This window comes from Siphateles boraxobius, unplaced genomic scaffold, assembly GCF_051911475.1.
Source record: "Siphateles boraxobius isolate OS27281-9 unplaced genomic scaffold, OSU_SipBor_1 24, whole genome shotgun sequence".
NCBI classification, from domain to species: domain Eukaryota; kingdom Metazoa; phylum Chordata; class Actinopteri; order Cypriniformes; family Leuciscidae; genus Siphateles; species Siphateles boraxobius.
Window position 1 is genome coordinate 8,103,804 of NW_027508855.1, and position 16,013 is coordinate 8,119,816.

At 37.0% G+C, this 16,013-nt stretch overlaps 1 protein-coding gene across 3 annotated transcripts; it reads right to left on the reverse strand.

Moving 5' to 3' along the window:
* Positions 1–5,751: 5,751 nt before the first annotated feature.
* tbx5b (T-box transcription factor 5b) lies at positions 5,752–15,026 on the reverse strand. Of its 3 annotated transcripts, none has more exons than XM_077241181.1 (11): positions 14,593–15,026; positions 14,131–14,236; positions 13,471–13,642; positions 12,977–13,071; positions 12,323–12,442; positions 11,674–11,821; positions 11,386–11,538; positions 11,204–11,295; positions 10,251–10,384; positions 8,097–8,501; positions 5,752–7,947 (listed from the first exon to the last, which is right to left on the reverse strand). In XM_077241181.1, exons 3-10 carry the CDS (start codon positions 13,612–13,614, stop codon positions 8,131–8,133), a joined length of 1,257 nt encoding a protein of 418 aa, XP_077097296.1. In that variant the 5' UTR covers positions 13,615–13,642; positions 14,131–14,236; positions 14,593–15,026; the 3' UTR covers positions 5,752–7,947; positions 8,097–8,130. The 3 variants fall into 3 exon arrangements, with proteins under 3 accessions (XP_077097296.1, XP_077097297.1, XP_077097298.1); XM_077241182.1 differs by lacking the exon at positions 14,593–15,026 and adding an exon at positions 14,317–14,510; XM_077241183.1 differs by lacking the exon at positions 14,131–14,236.
* Between the last annotated feature and the right edge of the window lie 987 nt (positions 15,027–16,013).

Genomic DNA, 16,013 nt, shown 5'->3' on the forward strand with positions numbered 1-16,013 from the left:
GGGGCAATTCTACCATGTTTTACATTTTCCTTTATAACTCAGAATACTCGAAATACACTAATCATCTTTTGATACAAGAAACAAATATAGGTGCACCAATTAACAATACAATTTATATATTTTCACTAATAAGGACAAAACTATAATATTAAATTAAATGCAAGAAGTCAGAGTGTTACAGTTTCCGCCTTGGTGGGGGCGATTGTAACAGTGTTTTGGGGGCAATTGTAGCATTGATAAATAAGTCAAATTATATACCCACTGTATAAATATGTTCCTTTTCAAACAGAAAAGTATGTCAACACAGACAACTAAGGTGCTTCCATGTGACTCAGGGGCAACTGTAACACAATGTTACATTTGTCCCCAATGTTGCAGCCATGATAAAATCTTATATGCTAACTAGCCACACCTATATATAGAGGGTTGCCCACAGTAAATCCTCATGGGGGCCGAAACGGGCAAAACTGCTATAGGCCCCGTAACCCACTGGGGGCCTGAGTGGGTTTTCTGTGGGTTTGCCAAAGGGTTTGCCCTTCACCACACTGTCCCACATAAAACCCAGACTTACCCACAGTGGGCCTGCACTGGCGTGTTTGGGTATTAGCATAGGTTGTTAATATTTAAATTTTGTATTTCATTTTTTTAAATTTTACATACAATGTATGTAAGTTTAAATTCAAAGTCATCTAAACTTTAGAAAAATACAATAACAAAAAATAGTGTACATCATAAAAGTAACTTTCATTACTCAAAATTGAGTAGGCTATTATGTTGAAAACTTCTGCTGAGTTGAAATGATCGTGATCCTTTTACACAGGCAGGGAGAAAATCCTACTGATCATGTGCTGGCATCTTGTTTCTGACTGGAGGAATTACAATTGCCCCCGGTCTCCCCCTACGCACTGAAGCGCTATCAAATGTATAAGCTATAAACATTTATGAGGAATTTTTATACACAATCCTGTTAAATCTCTTCTTTGGTTCAAAGCGTGCCAAAATGCATTTTTTTTGTCTACATCATTAGAATTTAATATATTTTTTCGCTATTTAATGAATAATTCCACTGGAATAACAATGCGAGAACATGAAAATTACCTTTTTTTTACTATGCTTAATGGACTTGATATAAGATAAATTCAAATACGTTAAGTGTTTTTATGTGTTTTTTTATTCCTTTTGTTTTTGTGCGTGTCCAGACCTTCATTTATCTTTAATAAACATGCTTCTGTCTCCTGTCACCTTCTCTCTAATGCATTAAGGCCACGAATCCTTCTGTTTGCTTAGTGTGGAATTAGAGGAAATTATTTTAACGCCCATGTAAATGTCCAAATGCTGAAAAGACAAGAAACTATTTTTTTCTCACAACAGGCATTTATTTATTTCACTTTATTTGGCTTATGTTTCTTAGCTTTAGAACAAAAAACAAGTTTAAATAAAATTATTTTTGGAAGACGTTAAACAGTGGGGTCCTCCATCACCCTCATGATCTTTACAAAATCTGCTATGGACTGAAGCCAGGGATCCCATATTTAGCCCATTATTTGACCCTATCCCTGACCTCAAATCCCAGAAAGAAGAAAAACACACAACCCCACATATCAGCATGCTGCTCAGTAAATTAAGGAGGCATCAGGTCTCTGTGTGTCTCTCTATTGTGTTCACACATGATCGAACACTGAACAAGCGCAGGCAAAATTCATTATTCAAAAGCATAACAGAGGTGTGTGAGTAGGAGAGCCACTCAATGTTCAGGATGATGTTAACCCTCAGTTAGCATTTGTGATAAGCGATGAGACACCACAGCTGTCCCGCTGAGCCGGGGTCAGGGAGCATTTGTTTGTTTGTTTGATAGTTGTAATGCACCGTTTAGTGTTGCAAAAAGAGACTTGCTTATGGGTAGTAAACAATATCGAACAAGAACAGCTGGGGAGAGAGAGAGAGAGAGAGAGAGAGAGAGAGAGAGCGAGAGAGAGAGAGAGAGCGAGAGAGAGAGAGAGAGAGAGAGAAAGAGGAGAGGGGGAGACTAATGTTTATAAAGACCGAACAGAGGTGATTCAGTGCTTGAATTAAAGCGATATTTTAGCAAAAGAAGCAAAAAAATTCTTATTATTATCAATGTTGAAAACTTTTTTTTGCTTAATATTGTGATACAATACTATTCAAAAACTTGGGGTAAGTTAAAAAAAATATTTTATTTATCATAAATGTATTTATCATTTACCAGGATACTGGCCAGACTGGTTTGAGCAACAGCAACTCAAAGAACCACTCGTTACAACTGAGGTCTACAGAAGAGGATCTCTGAAAGGATAACACATCCAACCTTGAAGCTGATTGGCTGCAGCAGCAGAAGACCAAACCGGGTGCCACTCCTGTCAGCAAAGAACAGGAATCTGGGGCTAAAATTCGCACAGGCTCACCAAAATTGGACAAAAGAATATTGGAAAAACGTTGCATATAGTCTGATGAGTCTTGATTTCTGCCGTGTCATTCAGAGGGTAGGGTCAGAATTTGGCGTAAATAACATGAAAGCATGGATCCATCCTGCCTTTTATCAATGGTTCAGGCTGCTGGTGGTGGTGTAAGGGTTTCTGGGATATTTTTTTGGTACACTTTAGGCCTCTTAGACTCTTAGTACCAATTACAGCGTATCAATGCCAGTTGTCATGAGTATTGTTGTCCATCCCTTTATGACCACAGTTTACCCATCTTCTGATGGCTACTTCCAGCAGGATAACGCACCATGTGACAAAGCTAAAATCATCTCAAACTGGTTTCTTAAAGATGACAATGAGTTCACTATTCTCAAATGGCCTCCACAGTCACCAGATCTAAATCCATTAGAGCACCTTTGTGATGTGGTGGAACGAGAGATTTGCATCATGGATGTGCAGCTGACAAATCTCCAGCAAATGCGTGATGCTATAATGTTAATATGGACCAAAATCTCAGAGGAATGTTTGCAGCACCTTGTTGAGTATGTGCCACAAAAATTAAAGCAGTTCCAAAGACAAAAGGGGGTCCATCCTGGATTCCCGGGACTGCAGGGCTTACCTAGTGAGTGAGAATATATATATATATAGGCTACGATATATTCATACATACTGTATACCATATATATATATACATTATCGTAGCCTATACATACATTAAAAAACAATATTCTCTTTGAGGTCAAGGAGGAGGCCAAACATCTCATTTTGCTCAAACCATATTCAAGTAGACACAAAAGATGTAGGAAGGCCTTTTAAAAAAGGTTCAGATTAGTGAAACAAGTGTTTGTGAAAGGTCAAGCTGTGGACATTAGGTCTCGCTCGCATACACACACATACCCAGACACTGCATGACCGGCGGTGCCACTCGTGGTTAGTGATATCATTATAGGAGTTTTGCATGGGAGGGATTAGGGCTTTCTTACTAATGGAGAGTGACAGTGGCTCCTTGCTGCCGAAGCACACTGCCCCCAGAACATTCGAGGTGGGGTGCGGGGGTATTCACCCACACATCGCCAGTGTGTTGTGCGTCCTTAGTTCAGTCCAACTCTTTTTACTCACTCTTGTTTGCCAGGGGAGAATTTGTGTGATCATAATGGTCGTTGCATATTAAACACAGTAATCAGTAAATAAATAAGAAACAATAAATGAGAAAATTTTTTTAAAAAATTTGAAAAATGAAAAAAAAATTGTAGGATTATATATTTTAATTATTAACTTCTTAAAAATCTAAATGATTCTATAGATTATCAGTAACGCACAACAGAAATTATATTATTTGAGCAGGTAAAATGAGTATTGCTTTTTGTGTTAGTTTTTGATTTACAGAAAATCTCTATTAACGATGTAATGTTTTTGAGGAGTCTGCTCAGGTCTTTTCCGTCAGTGTTTGGCTACAGGCTTTGACTTTGAGGATTATGAGGTCTCCATAGGGAACAGTCTTCTTGGGATGAACTGTTGGGGGAGGGGCATCCATATGAGTGTTTTCTGGTCCACTAAGCATCAGATACATGGATGCACTGACCCACCCTGAATCTCTTGGCTGCTGGTATTTACTGATTATTGACAACTGCTGACTACATTCTGCCTCTCTATCAAGTTTAGTACAGGTTTATTGGCATAAATATTGAAGCAGTGTTAAAAAATCTGGAGGAATATTTTAGTTTAAATAAATTTTATTCATTTATTTTGATGCTATAACATATCATTTTTAAATATTTAAGACTTTATTTAATAAAATACTTTTAGAAGCTTCAGATTTTTTTTCTATATTTTTACTGATCCTGAGGTTAAACAAAATTCTTGTTTTAAATTCAGTTAAGTCACAGTGCCTATCTTCCGTCATCAACTTAACTTAATCAAACTTACTGAATAAATGTGAATTACAATTTAAAATACTTTTCTATTTTCATATATTTCAGAATGTAATTTATTGCTAGGGTGATGATTTAGAAAGTTGAGAAAAAACTGCATTTATTTGAAAGAGAAATCTTTTAAAGCATTATTACTGTCACTTTTGATCAATTTAATGTATCTTTGCTGGAAAAACTATTAATTTCTATTAAAAAAAATCTTTCCTTTACTGAATTAATTATGATACCCCCATTCTTAAACATTTGTAGGCCTAACAACACATTCAACATTAGAGTCTTCAGGTCAAAGCTGTAAATGAGGAACAAGAACACACAATTATGAATAGTTATGAGCTGCACTCCTAACAACTCTGCATTAACATTAAGATGTACGCTTTTCGATCTCTTCCCACTCCGCATTAAATTCACTTAAATGGGTTTCTTTCGGATTTTGCTTAAGTGGGCATCTTAACGATGAACGGGTTAATAGTATTACAAGCTAATGTCAGGGAGGTAAAAGGGCCCTTATTGGAGCGTGTGTGTGTGTGTGTGTGTGCCAGAGTGTACTGGGGCAGCGGCGTGTTTCCTGGAGGAGCTGGATGATGCCATTAGGATTGAGAAAATGAGATCTCAGTGAACTCAGATCACTTAATTAGCAGTAAATAAGTGCTTAGATGGGCCAGGAAATCCAGTCAGGGTCAGAGGCTTTTCAAAGACTTGATTTGAGTTCAGATTTTACATCTGCCACCCTAAACAGTCTGCTGAGATGAGACAGGGGAATTTAATGATAGCAGGCATATTATTCAATCCATATTCTTATATTATATGTAGGCTACTTAAACATTGCTTTACATCCCTAAGCATTTGTTGGGATGTTCCAAATTTGATCTGAGATTTAGTTATAAATGGCAAAAAGACACATTGCTTTCTGAATACAGTGCATTGTTTTTTGTTCACAAAACCTATAAAAATAATACTAATGATAGGCATTTCAATTGTCAACCATGTAATCCAATGACATAAAAACTGGTAAAGGGGACAGAAAAGGGCTGAATTATGTCCTCCAAGTAGAAATTGTTGTTGAAATGCACAAGAAATTCCCTGGTCTTTACATGATAAACTGTTTTGCCCTAAAGAACTTTCCAGCCATTCCTGTGAAGACAGACTTCTGATTAGTCTCTCTCTCTCTCTCTCTCTCTCTCTCTCTCTCTCTCTCTCTCTCTCTCTCTCTCTCTCTCTCTCTCTCTCTCTCTCTCTCTCTCTCTCTCTCTCTCTCTCTCTCTCTCTCTCACACTCTCTCTCTCTCTCAAACTCTTACATGAGGTGTGAAAGTACACCTCTAAGGCACATAAACACACTATGATTTCAAGACATAGGCTCTAGATTAAACACAAAATACATGGTTGTGGATTACCATTTTATTTCAGCCTCATATTCAAACAAGTTTTAGAAAACACCTTTCACAAAACACAGATACTCTACATTTTTCTGGGTAAACCACTCTCAATGAATTTAAAAAATGCTTTACAAATAAATATCAGCAAACACAAATTGTGAACTCAAAATCAATAAATAGTTCATCATTATAAATAATTGGAACATGAATTTCACAACATAAAAATATCTTTTACATGACCATATTTCACTTATTGCATGGTGTGTCTATAAATAAATGTCCAGCTGATGCCCCTCCTCTCTGTCTCTCTTGCCTTGGGCCATGACAGGATTGGTAACATCACTGCTCCCTTAACAGACTGTGACACGTGCAGTACCCAGCATTCCCTTTTCTCTTCATTATAGAGTTAAAATAAACAAAATAAAGGACCCCCATCTGAAGCTAGCACATGAGCGTGTTCAAGTGGATATTTAAGATTCTTTTGCATTTGGGCTTGGAAATCAGCATTTCCCAAGTGATATAGTAAAAAAGACGATTCTCTCTAAATCTTAACGAAAACACGGTGAAACAACCCACTTCCTTAATTTTTTTCTTTTTTTTAAATTCCTGGTGTAGATGTTTCTTGATCAATTTTTTTTCTGCGGTAATGGTAACAGAGATTCACACATCTTTACCAGAAGATTGATGAGATACAAAGGTACACAAAATCTCACACACACCACTGAAGATGCAAGGGACATGCAAACGTCCATCACTGTGATTGGGATAAGAGGGAATGAAATTGGGTTTTTTTTCAGTATTAAATGAAAATTTCAATTTTTTATCCTGAAATCCCATTAGTTTTCACTTGCTCCACAGTGAATGTGAACATGAAAAATTGTTAGCATAAATATATATAGGCTATATATATATATATATACTGTATATATATTTATGCATGCTATAATACCCTGTTTGGTTATAATTGGAAACTTTATTTTTAATTAATTAATTTTTATTTTACTTAAAGCTGCAGTCCGTAGTTTTCCTCTTTGTCGCCATCTCTGTTCGAAATCTGCAATTGCAGTTATTCTCAGAATTATCAACTTAATGTGGGTTGTGCCTCGGCACGGCACAGCGCGGATGAATCTAATGTTTTGAGGAGAGTGTGCGGCTGTCAGTCACCGTGCGGTGCAGATACTTTCATTCGGAATCATAGATTCTACTTTTTGGAAGTATGACCAACATAAGAATTTTCAACGGAAAATGTCATCTGAACAAGTAAGTAACATCCACTCTTGTTCTGACCAACTAAGGGTAAAAAAGCATTGCAGTAAATCGCGCTGATTAAATCTAACAATCGCTTATCATATCAGCTCAAATTATACTTTGTTCTCAAATTGTTAATGTTAACAACATCAGCATTGTGTGACTACATTTATTGCCCTTCCGACATTTATCCTTGTTTTCGCACAGGCCCGGTTGCAGTCTCTTTTTTTCTGTAGTCACTCCGAAGTCCAAAGTCTTTTGCATTTTTCAACGGGTGAATCTCCAGTTGTCACTGGTGATTCTCGTTTGAACCTTTCTGGATCCGCCATCAAATTAATACGTTTAATTATCAAGTGTTGTGAGAAAATGCTATAAATCTCCAGCTCCAACATTCTGCACACGCAATATAGCCTACTAGCCGAGACACCTTCTTTATGTGTACAGATGTGACGTAATGACGCAAAGACATGCTCGAATTTCCCGCAGAAATCCACCAGTACCGCTGGAATTAAAAACATTATTACAAGCTTACCGTTTTGAATCCAGCTAAGACAAGCAGATAGTTTTGAACACTGGCTGGTTATGTACTTGCTCAAAAAATGATTTTGGATCATTTTTAACCCAAAAAAGTTACGGACTGGAGCTTTAAGCTATTGACAGAAATCATGAGAAAGAATGAAATATTATAAAACAGTATATATAAAATATATACAAATAGTTATAACAATAAATAAAATAATTGCTTGCTACTACACCGAAGATAATATTAATTTTGATGTCAAACTTTATTGTTATTATTTATTTTGATGATATAGCAGAACTGAAAAATGTACCAGTTTTAATCTGCCAGACCTGATTCACAACAAAATAGAATCTGTGGAGCAAAACAGATGCAAATTTGCTATTTCAGGAAGTTATGAGCAACTTATCACAATTATTCACACTTTTTTCCCCTCTTACACACACACACACACACACACACACACACACACACACACACACACTCACACACACACACACACACACACACACACACACACACACACACACACACACACACACACACACACACACTCACACACACACACACACACACACACAAACACACACACACACACACACACACACACACACTTGCTCAACTGCCCCCACACCAGCTGTTTGGTTGTTGGTTTTGGCTGACTGTTCGACTGCAAGCATAAAGCGATAAATCAGTCATCATGCAGTGTGACTGGACACCCACCTCACAGGTGTATTGTGGATATAGTTCCTGAGAGAGGTCAGTGGTGGGACCAAAAGTCCCACCCATTTCTTTAGCAGAAGAAAAGCTTTGGTAAGTTGTACTGTCTGTATAAGACGCCCACCTGAGGTCCTCCATGCCCACCTGAGAGCTTCCGTACATGCAAGGCTGGTGCTGTGCGGTGTCCATACTGCAGGGGGAGAGCTGGTAGGTGAAGAGCTGGTAGGTGGGGTCATGAGTGTGTGGGGCTTCAGTGAGGGTGTGATCAACTGCAGAGAAAAAAAACAACAACCCTGATTTAATCATTCCAGTGAAGACATGGCCAATAAGAATGTGCATTTCTGCTTTAAAAGAGTAGCTCATTGTTTTGGGTTTATATAGTTGGTTGCTGCTTGCTTAGAAGACGGCCACTGACCTTTTGTATTAACAATAACATGCATCCAGGATGGCAAAAAAGTTTACAGAGTGCTCTCTGCTGCATACAGAATAGAGACTAAACAGGGAATGACAAGGACGATGTTGGCTCCTAAAATAAAATATTTAGGAGCTTAATTACACTGAAAGTGAAATAAATAATAAAAGTGGTTTTGTCAAAAAAACAATTTTTTATCTAAAATACTTTTATCTAAAGTAATATGTTTTGCATAATACTTGTTCAAACCAATCACTTCAATAACATTTTTAATATATTCTATTTAATTTGTTAAATAAACACATTTATTTTTGTTAAAAAATATACTGTCATTAAAATATGTTTATTTAATAAACACAGAAATAAAAAAAGCAAAGATTCTAAAAGCTTTGAAGGAGATCCTATAATAATTTAATATGGCTCAAAATTAGATCAATTTAGTGCAGAAATTAGCACATTGCGTTCCCTGACTCAAACCTCAACTCACAAGCAAGATCAAGGCTGATTCGTGAACATTTTTGACTGACTCATCATTAAAAAGAACCTGTTTGAATCAGACATCACATGTTTTTTTGCGTGCAGAAAATATTTGCTTTCTCATTTCGAAGGCTAAGCCCTCCGTAGGTCACATTCATCAAATTACAAAGTATAAAGGACATTACAGTCATTTACACCTCGCAAATCATAAGTCGTAACATTTTATAATGGTTACTTTTAGCTTAGTTGGGGACACTTAATATTCTGCAATATTATTGACTTGACTGTACTGACTCTATCGGACGAGAACTGAACTGAGCTGGATTTCATCCAGAGCTGCTTTATAGATTAATTGAACTCATTCCATAATTGATGAACTTTACAGTTATTGAACTGAACTGAATCAACACTGAACTTACTTGACCTGAATGAAGACTGTTTGCTATTGTCTTTTTAGAGCTGCTTTACAGCAGAATTTTATCCTGTTTGCATTACATTATGAAAAATGATGTACCTGAACATTGTTTTAAAAAAACACAATAATTTTGAAGCAACACAAGAACGTACAAAATAACATAAGTACAAATAATAATTTATGAGTAACAAATAATAAGTACAAATAATACATATTAAAATGTATAAAATCAAATTATGACTAATTAAATTAGTAAAGTTTAAAGTAATTTAGAAGGGTTTAAGCAACACAATCTCATGAAAGTGCGTATCTGTACCACAAATTTTATTTCTCGTGCCAGTTATACGCCAAAAATGTTTTTTGCGTGCATATGCTATGCACTGAAAACCCCTTGGGTAGGATTAGGGGTGGGGAGTGCGTGCATATTACACGCCATAAAGTGCGTATTATATGCATGTGAAAACTGCGTATCATATGTACGCAAAAACTGTTTTTGGCGAATAAATGGCACGAGAAATAACATTTGTGGTATAGATACCCATTTTCATGAGATCGGGCTGCTCATCTTTTTAAGCTGCTAAAATTATTTATTTATTTTTAAATGTCACAAACCTTGGACCCACTATAACAAAACTACATTTGAGTAAATAAAACTTACCTTTAATCAAAATATTATAACACAAAAATTCAAACTCTTTGTTTTGGACTATGCACCTGAAGTGTCTGAGCAGGTGTAGCCTGGACTGGGTTTTTGTGTCACAGTGTATTCTGACCGAGAGAGACAGTCAGGAGAGGGTGGAGCTACACGCTGCCTTGCAGTACTACGTGGTACAAGTGGATACTCCTTACTGTGGAAAAATGGCACAAAAAAGGGGCATCAGACACACTGATTCCTACAGCAGAGACCAAGACAATATTGGAGAATATGATGATTAGAGAAAAAACCCCAAAACTATATTCAGGATATTTCCAGGATATATCCAAGTGAATGATGGTACTTTTAGGGGAGGAGTCACAAAACACTGGCACTAGGGTTGATAGGGTGTTAAAAGAGAGAGAGCAGTCTCATGATTTGCATTGGCATGGTGGGGCGGCGAGGGCAAGGGATATCATTAGCACAGTACTGATCGTTTCTAATTCAATTTCTAAGCTAAGAGACAATTACAGTAGCTAAAAATCTTCTCTATACCCCCTTTCCAATCTGACTCATTCCTCTTTCTCTCTGTTTTCTCTCTCTCTCTCTCAAAAACGCATTAATTCAGACACACACACATTAGCCCTTCAGTGACCTTTCTGTGTGACAGTGTTGTGCCGCTCTGCTCTTAATATTGTTACACTATAAATATCCCTCTCTTGTGTGTCACATTCAATACTGTCAACGTTCAACAGAAAGCTTTGACTTTTGTTCCCAAACCCTGATAGTTTAAGTACAACATATTCTCTGTGTATCTAAAACAACAACATTAGTGTCTACGAGATGCAACACACAATGACATCTAGGCCCATACATGCATGAAAACTGAAAGAAAGAAAAAATACAGAACATTAGTGATTCATCATTACTCACATCACAAACTGTGATGGTGCTGACATGATCTACTAAAGTAAAATATGTTTGCGTGTGGACATGCATACGTATTGATATGTTTAAAATGTATGCGCTCCACCTTGGTGTACGGGACATGCGATGCAATTCCACATCGTCATTTCCACGGAAACCTTTAGCAAATGGATTATTCTCAATCTTCAGCTGAGTGATCTGAAAATAAAAGAGGATTAAAGATGAACACTCTGCTGCTTTATGCAAATCTATCCATTTATTTACGATCATGGGACTCCTGCTGCTTACTGTGTGGTTCTGGTAGGAAGTTACAGCGATGAAAGTCGTCTCAGGAAAGGAGTGTGTGCAGAAACTTGTGTTGCTGGAGCCAAAGCTGTTCCTCTCGTCTGCCTTCACGATGTGCAGGCGAGGTTGGTATTTATGCATGGAATTTAAAATGATCTGCAGCAAATAACAGGAAGAGATTTACTGGTTATCCCACTGGTTAAGAAACTGAGGTGTAAACCTGTGGGGAGTGAAATCACATTCATCAGCAAATTCAATAACCAATTCAATCTGATTGGCATCATTACTTACATGTCCGAAAGGATCCAGGTGGTTGTTGGTGAGTTTGAGTTTCTGGAAAGAGACAAGCTGTCTCATCCAGTGAGCTCCTGAAGCCGGTGAGTCTGGGTGCACATACAGTCGGCCTGGAATCGCCGGCTCAGCTTTACCACTGATGGACCTGCAGAGGAGATAGGAACGGGTTAGTCAACATTAAAGAAGATAAGGACTTTCTGTCTGCTCCACAACTCTAAGATAAAAGTTCAGGGTGCAAAATGAGCTTCTGTCTCAGAGTTTCTCTGTGTGGATCCTCCACTCACTGAACAATACAACCTAACCAAAGCTCATAATTATATGAGTCATGCATCATTTCACAACAACAACAACAACACAGTTCATTTTCTATTCATTCATATTTACACTATGCATTCCTTTCTCTTTGCATTCCCCGACACGCACTGATTTAGCTAAATTTCTCATTTTCATTCAGTCATGCTCAACAGCTCAATAACTAAAATGCTCACCCACTCTGAACATTTTTAATAAAATGCCCATTTAATATTGTTGTAAAAGAATGAATCATCTTTATAAAAATGTTGACCCTTCTATTCATGTATGAATATTAATAGGCCTATTACAATTTACATAAATTTAAATGTATGAATTTCACTGCAGTTCTTACCATTTGTTATCTGCAAATTTATACCGATGCTCGTCGGCTGAAATAATGTCCATCAGTAAGATATATTTTGCTTTGGGATTTAGGCCTGTTACCTTCACTTTGTAGCTGGGAAACATTCGTCTGTAAAAGATTAATGATGCATTATAGAGGGCTAACAACAAATAATAATAATAATAATAATAATAATAATAATAATAATAATAATAATAATAATAATAATAATAATAATAATAATACATAAATACATGCATGGATACACATACATACAACAATAATATTACAATGGAGCATTTTCTTGATTGTCTCTAGGCACTGTAACATTTTCCTGATGAAGTCATTGCATGTAAAGAAAGAGCTTTTTCTTTTTTCCAATAATGCAATAATTTTAATAAGCTTTAGATGTATGTAGCTAATGAGAGTCCTTGAAACTATCACATATATTTAAAGACATTATTTGTTTATCAATTTCAATTTTATTCAATGTGGCCCACTCTAATTAAAAAGTGAATAGATTTATTTGGAAATAAATCAAATCAAATATTTTCTGAAAGAAAGAAAGAAAGAAAGAAAGAAAGAAAGAAAGAAAGAAAGAAAGAAAGAAAGAAAGAAAGAAAGAAAGAAAGAAAGAAAGAAAGAAAGAAAAGTGTCACTCACCGGCCAGCTTTGGTAATGATCATCTCTGTAGAGACATCATGAAATTTCGCCCACAGATCTCTCTCGTGCAAATAAACTTTGATTCCCTCCATACCCTGCATCGGCATGGATAAAAAATTGGAATGGAAATTACTGCTGATTGTTTTGTTTTTTTATTCTGTCTGAATATGTTGACAGATAGAACAACCATAATAATAATAATATATTATTTAAATAAAACAAAGCGATTTCTGTCTGGTAATTCATTTTAATATTTTAACCATAGTGTTTTTTTTTATTAGTCCATACCATAATTGTGAAAATAGTCAAGAACAGCCAAATAAAAAGATACGCGTGAAAATATCATAGGCTACATGCAATAAACAATTTCCACTTAAAACCAACAACAATACCACCAATAATTATAATAATCACAAAATGTACAAACAAAAAATGTGACACCAGAATTATTGCCTTGCATACTCGGGGAGGCTGCATGAGCAGAGATGCCTGACCTGTTGGAAAGGCTGAGTTTGCAGTGGCGGCGACCCGGTTTTGCTCTGACCGTGATGTCCGGAATCTTTATCGTTCTCGAATTCCATCGCTGGGGAATCGTCACCGGAACACGATTGTAGAGATCCGAACTCTAAATCCGCCATATCCCCGTTTGAGGTTAACTACGGTATACTAAAAGATGCGCAATGGAAAATGATTTAAAAAATAATAATAATAAAAAAAAATCAGCAGGTGATCTTCAGATCTAAATTACAAATAAACAAACAAATAAACAAATCCACACAAACTCACAATGTTCTTTAAAAAATGCGTTCAAACAGCTGATTTCTTTAGGCTAGATACAAATGAGCCTTGATAAAAAAAAAAGTTTCGTGTTTTCAGCTTGCGTTCGATGATAAATCTGTAGGCTAGAATTGTACGACAGAATAAGAGCGAGATTTTTTGGCTGAAAATGTCAAACGTTTAACGTTAGCAATAAATAATAGCTTATGTAGCTATAGCCTACCGACTGTTGGAAAATCTCGATTTGCATGCTGCTTTATAGAAAAAAAAAATCTTCATTCATTCCTATTCAACTAGCCTACTTAGCTAAATTTATTTTCTATTTAACCTGTATTTTTCTCGCGCATAGACCTGTTTGGATTTTTGACGTCTCTTACCTCATAGTTATAAGGAGCTTTTCGTTGGTGAATTAATTCCGAAACAGATTTAAAATTCGTTCCCACTGATTTGTTAGGCCGTTTATCCAATAGGCATTTTTATCTCCTTGAAAACAAATGAGAATATTGGCAAAAGCGTTAAGAACGTTTTCATTTTTGAGTTTCTCTTCTCAGACACCTCTTTACCAAGCTCTGTCCCCTCTACTGCCGTGTCTCTCTTTTCTCCCTCCATCTCATTTCTCTGTCTCCCATTAGCTGGATGCCTTCTATGTCGTCACACCTTTTTCATTCACACACTCATGATCATGACACGCCATGCCCAAACTCACACACGTCGAAAAAATATACACAACATTTCCCGACCTCCATATTTTCCTCCGTGATATATCTGCTTGTTCAATACAACTAAAAAAATTTAGGAACAAGCCTAAAAGCGTAAGACGAGAAATTCACTATACTTACATTTATGGTGCAGAATTTATGCTCAGGTTGCAAATTGTGCGGTAAAAAAATCTGCGCTTGTCAGTCAACATCACTGCGCGCGACGGTTGCGCGCGCTGCGGGGTTAAAAGTTTAGGAGGTCGAAAGGAGGTAAGGCTAGCGCTCTGTCCCCTCTCTCTCTCTCTCTCTCTCTCTCTCTCTCTCTCTCTCTCTCTCTCTCTGTGCGAATCCGCTTGTTTTTGTATGTTAGTGATAGAAAACAAAATTCCCATCAATTTTAACTTTGGAAATATTATTTGATCTGTTTAATGAGTGTGTCCAAGCACGCGCGTTCTCCGTCACTCGTGCACATTTCTAAACAGGCTTCCATAAATAAGACAAGTGGATGATAACAGGATAGCTTGCACGACTGAGTCCGAGCCGTGGGAACATTGCTCGTTAAGATAAGACAGTATCCCGCAATCGTGCGGCGAGATAACGATGGCACCGGCACACCACGGAGAGCGCGTTGTACGCCGAGCTTGTAGCCTAACTCGTCGGTATTTGGATTAGGGTCTGTTTAATGTGACGTTGACAAACAAGATAATTTTCCAAATCGGGGGGTGCTTAATTTTCAAAATTAATCAAAAGTGCCATTCTCAAACAAATAGCCTATCAATGATAATATTGTGGTCAATAAGACAAAAAATGCATTTGATTATAATTAACATGACAATGTGTAGCCTACAGAACGAAAGTAGCCTAAATTCACGTTTATGTTTAGCCTACGTTTCTGTCAGTCTGAGGTGTCGTTGATAACGCGTTGCTATGGGTTGCGTCACTTGCGTGTGACCCTTGCTTCGGACTTGACTGAAGAGGTCAGTCTCCGTTTTCGAGGGTCGAAAACACCGGAGTAACGTAGTGTGTGGACGGCAGGCGCAACCGTAGCGAAGGTTATGCGTTTTAAAATGAAAATGCACTGGTGTAAACGTATAGGTATTCCCAGTGCTTGAAGTGGGGGGGAAAAGGTGCCGGTAGGCCTACTCTCTTCTTGCACTGGCAAATCATAATTTTTTTCTACTGTGAAAAACAAAACTTGGAGATATTGCTGGTACAACAACAATTTATTGTTATTTATTAACAACATAAATGTATTTAAACAAGTCGTTTGTGTGTGTGTGTGTGTGTGTGTGTGTGCGTGTTTGTGGGGTGCGTGCGCGCGCGTGTGTGTCTATGTGTGTGTGTGTGTGTGTGTGTGTGTGTGTGTGTGTGTGTGTGTGTGTGTGTGTGTGTGTGTGTGTGTGTGTGTGTGTGTGTGTGTGTGTGAGAGAGAGAGAAAACGGAACTCCTCCAAGTCTGCAAGTCCAAAAATACATTTACGGTGAGATACTATACATTTTATATAATTAAATGAATTTATGGTAAATTATTATATTTTCATGTCAATCTGTGTTCATTTTGAC

What these genes read in the sequence shown, in the direction of transcription:
- tbx5b (XM_077241183.1), bottom strand. Translation starts at nt 13,614, where the DNA reads ATGGCGGATTTAGAGTTCGGATCTCTACAATCGTGTTCCGGTGACGAT. An exon ending in ATCATTACCAAAGCTGGCCG is followed by an intron (nt 12,443 to 12,976) that starts GTGAGTGACACT and finishes AATCTTTTACAG; the next exon opens with ACGAATGTTTCCCAGCTACA. An exon ending in CACCTGCTCAGACACTTCAG is followed by an intron (nt 8,502 to 10,250) that starts GTGCATAGTCCA and finishes TTTTCTCTGCAG; the next exon opens with TTGATCACACCCTCACTGAA.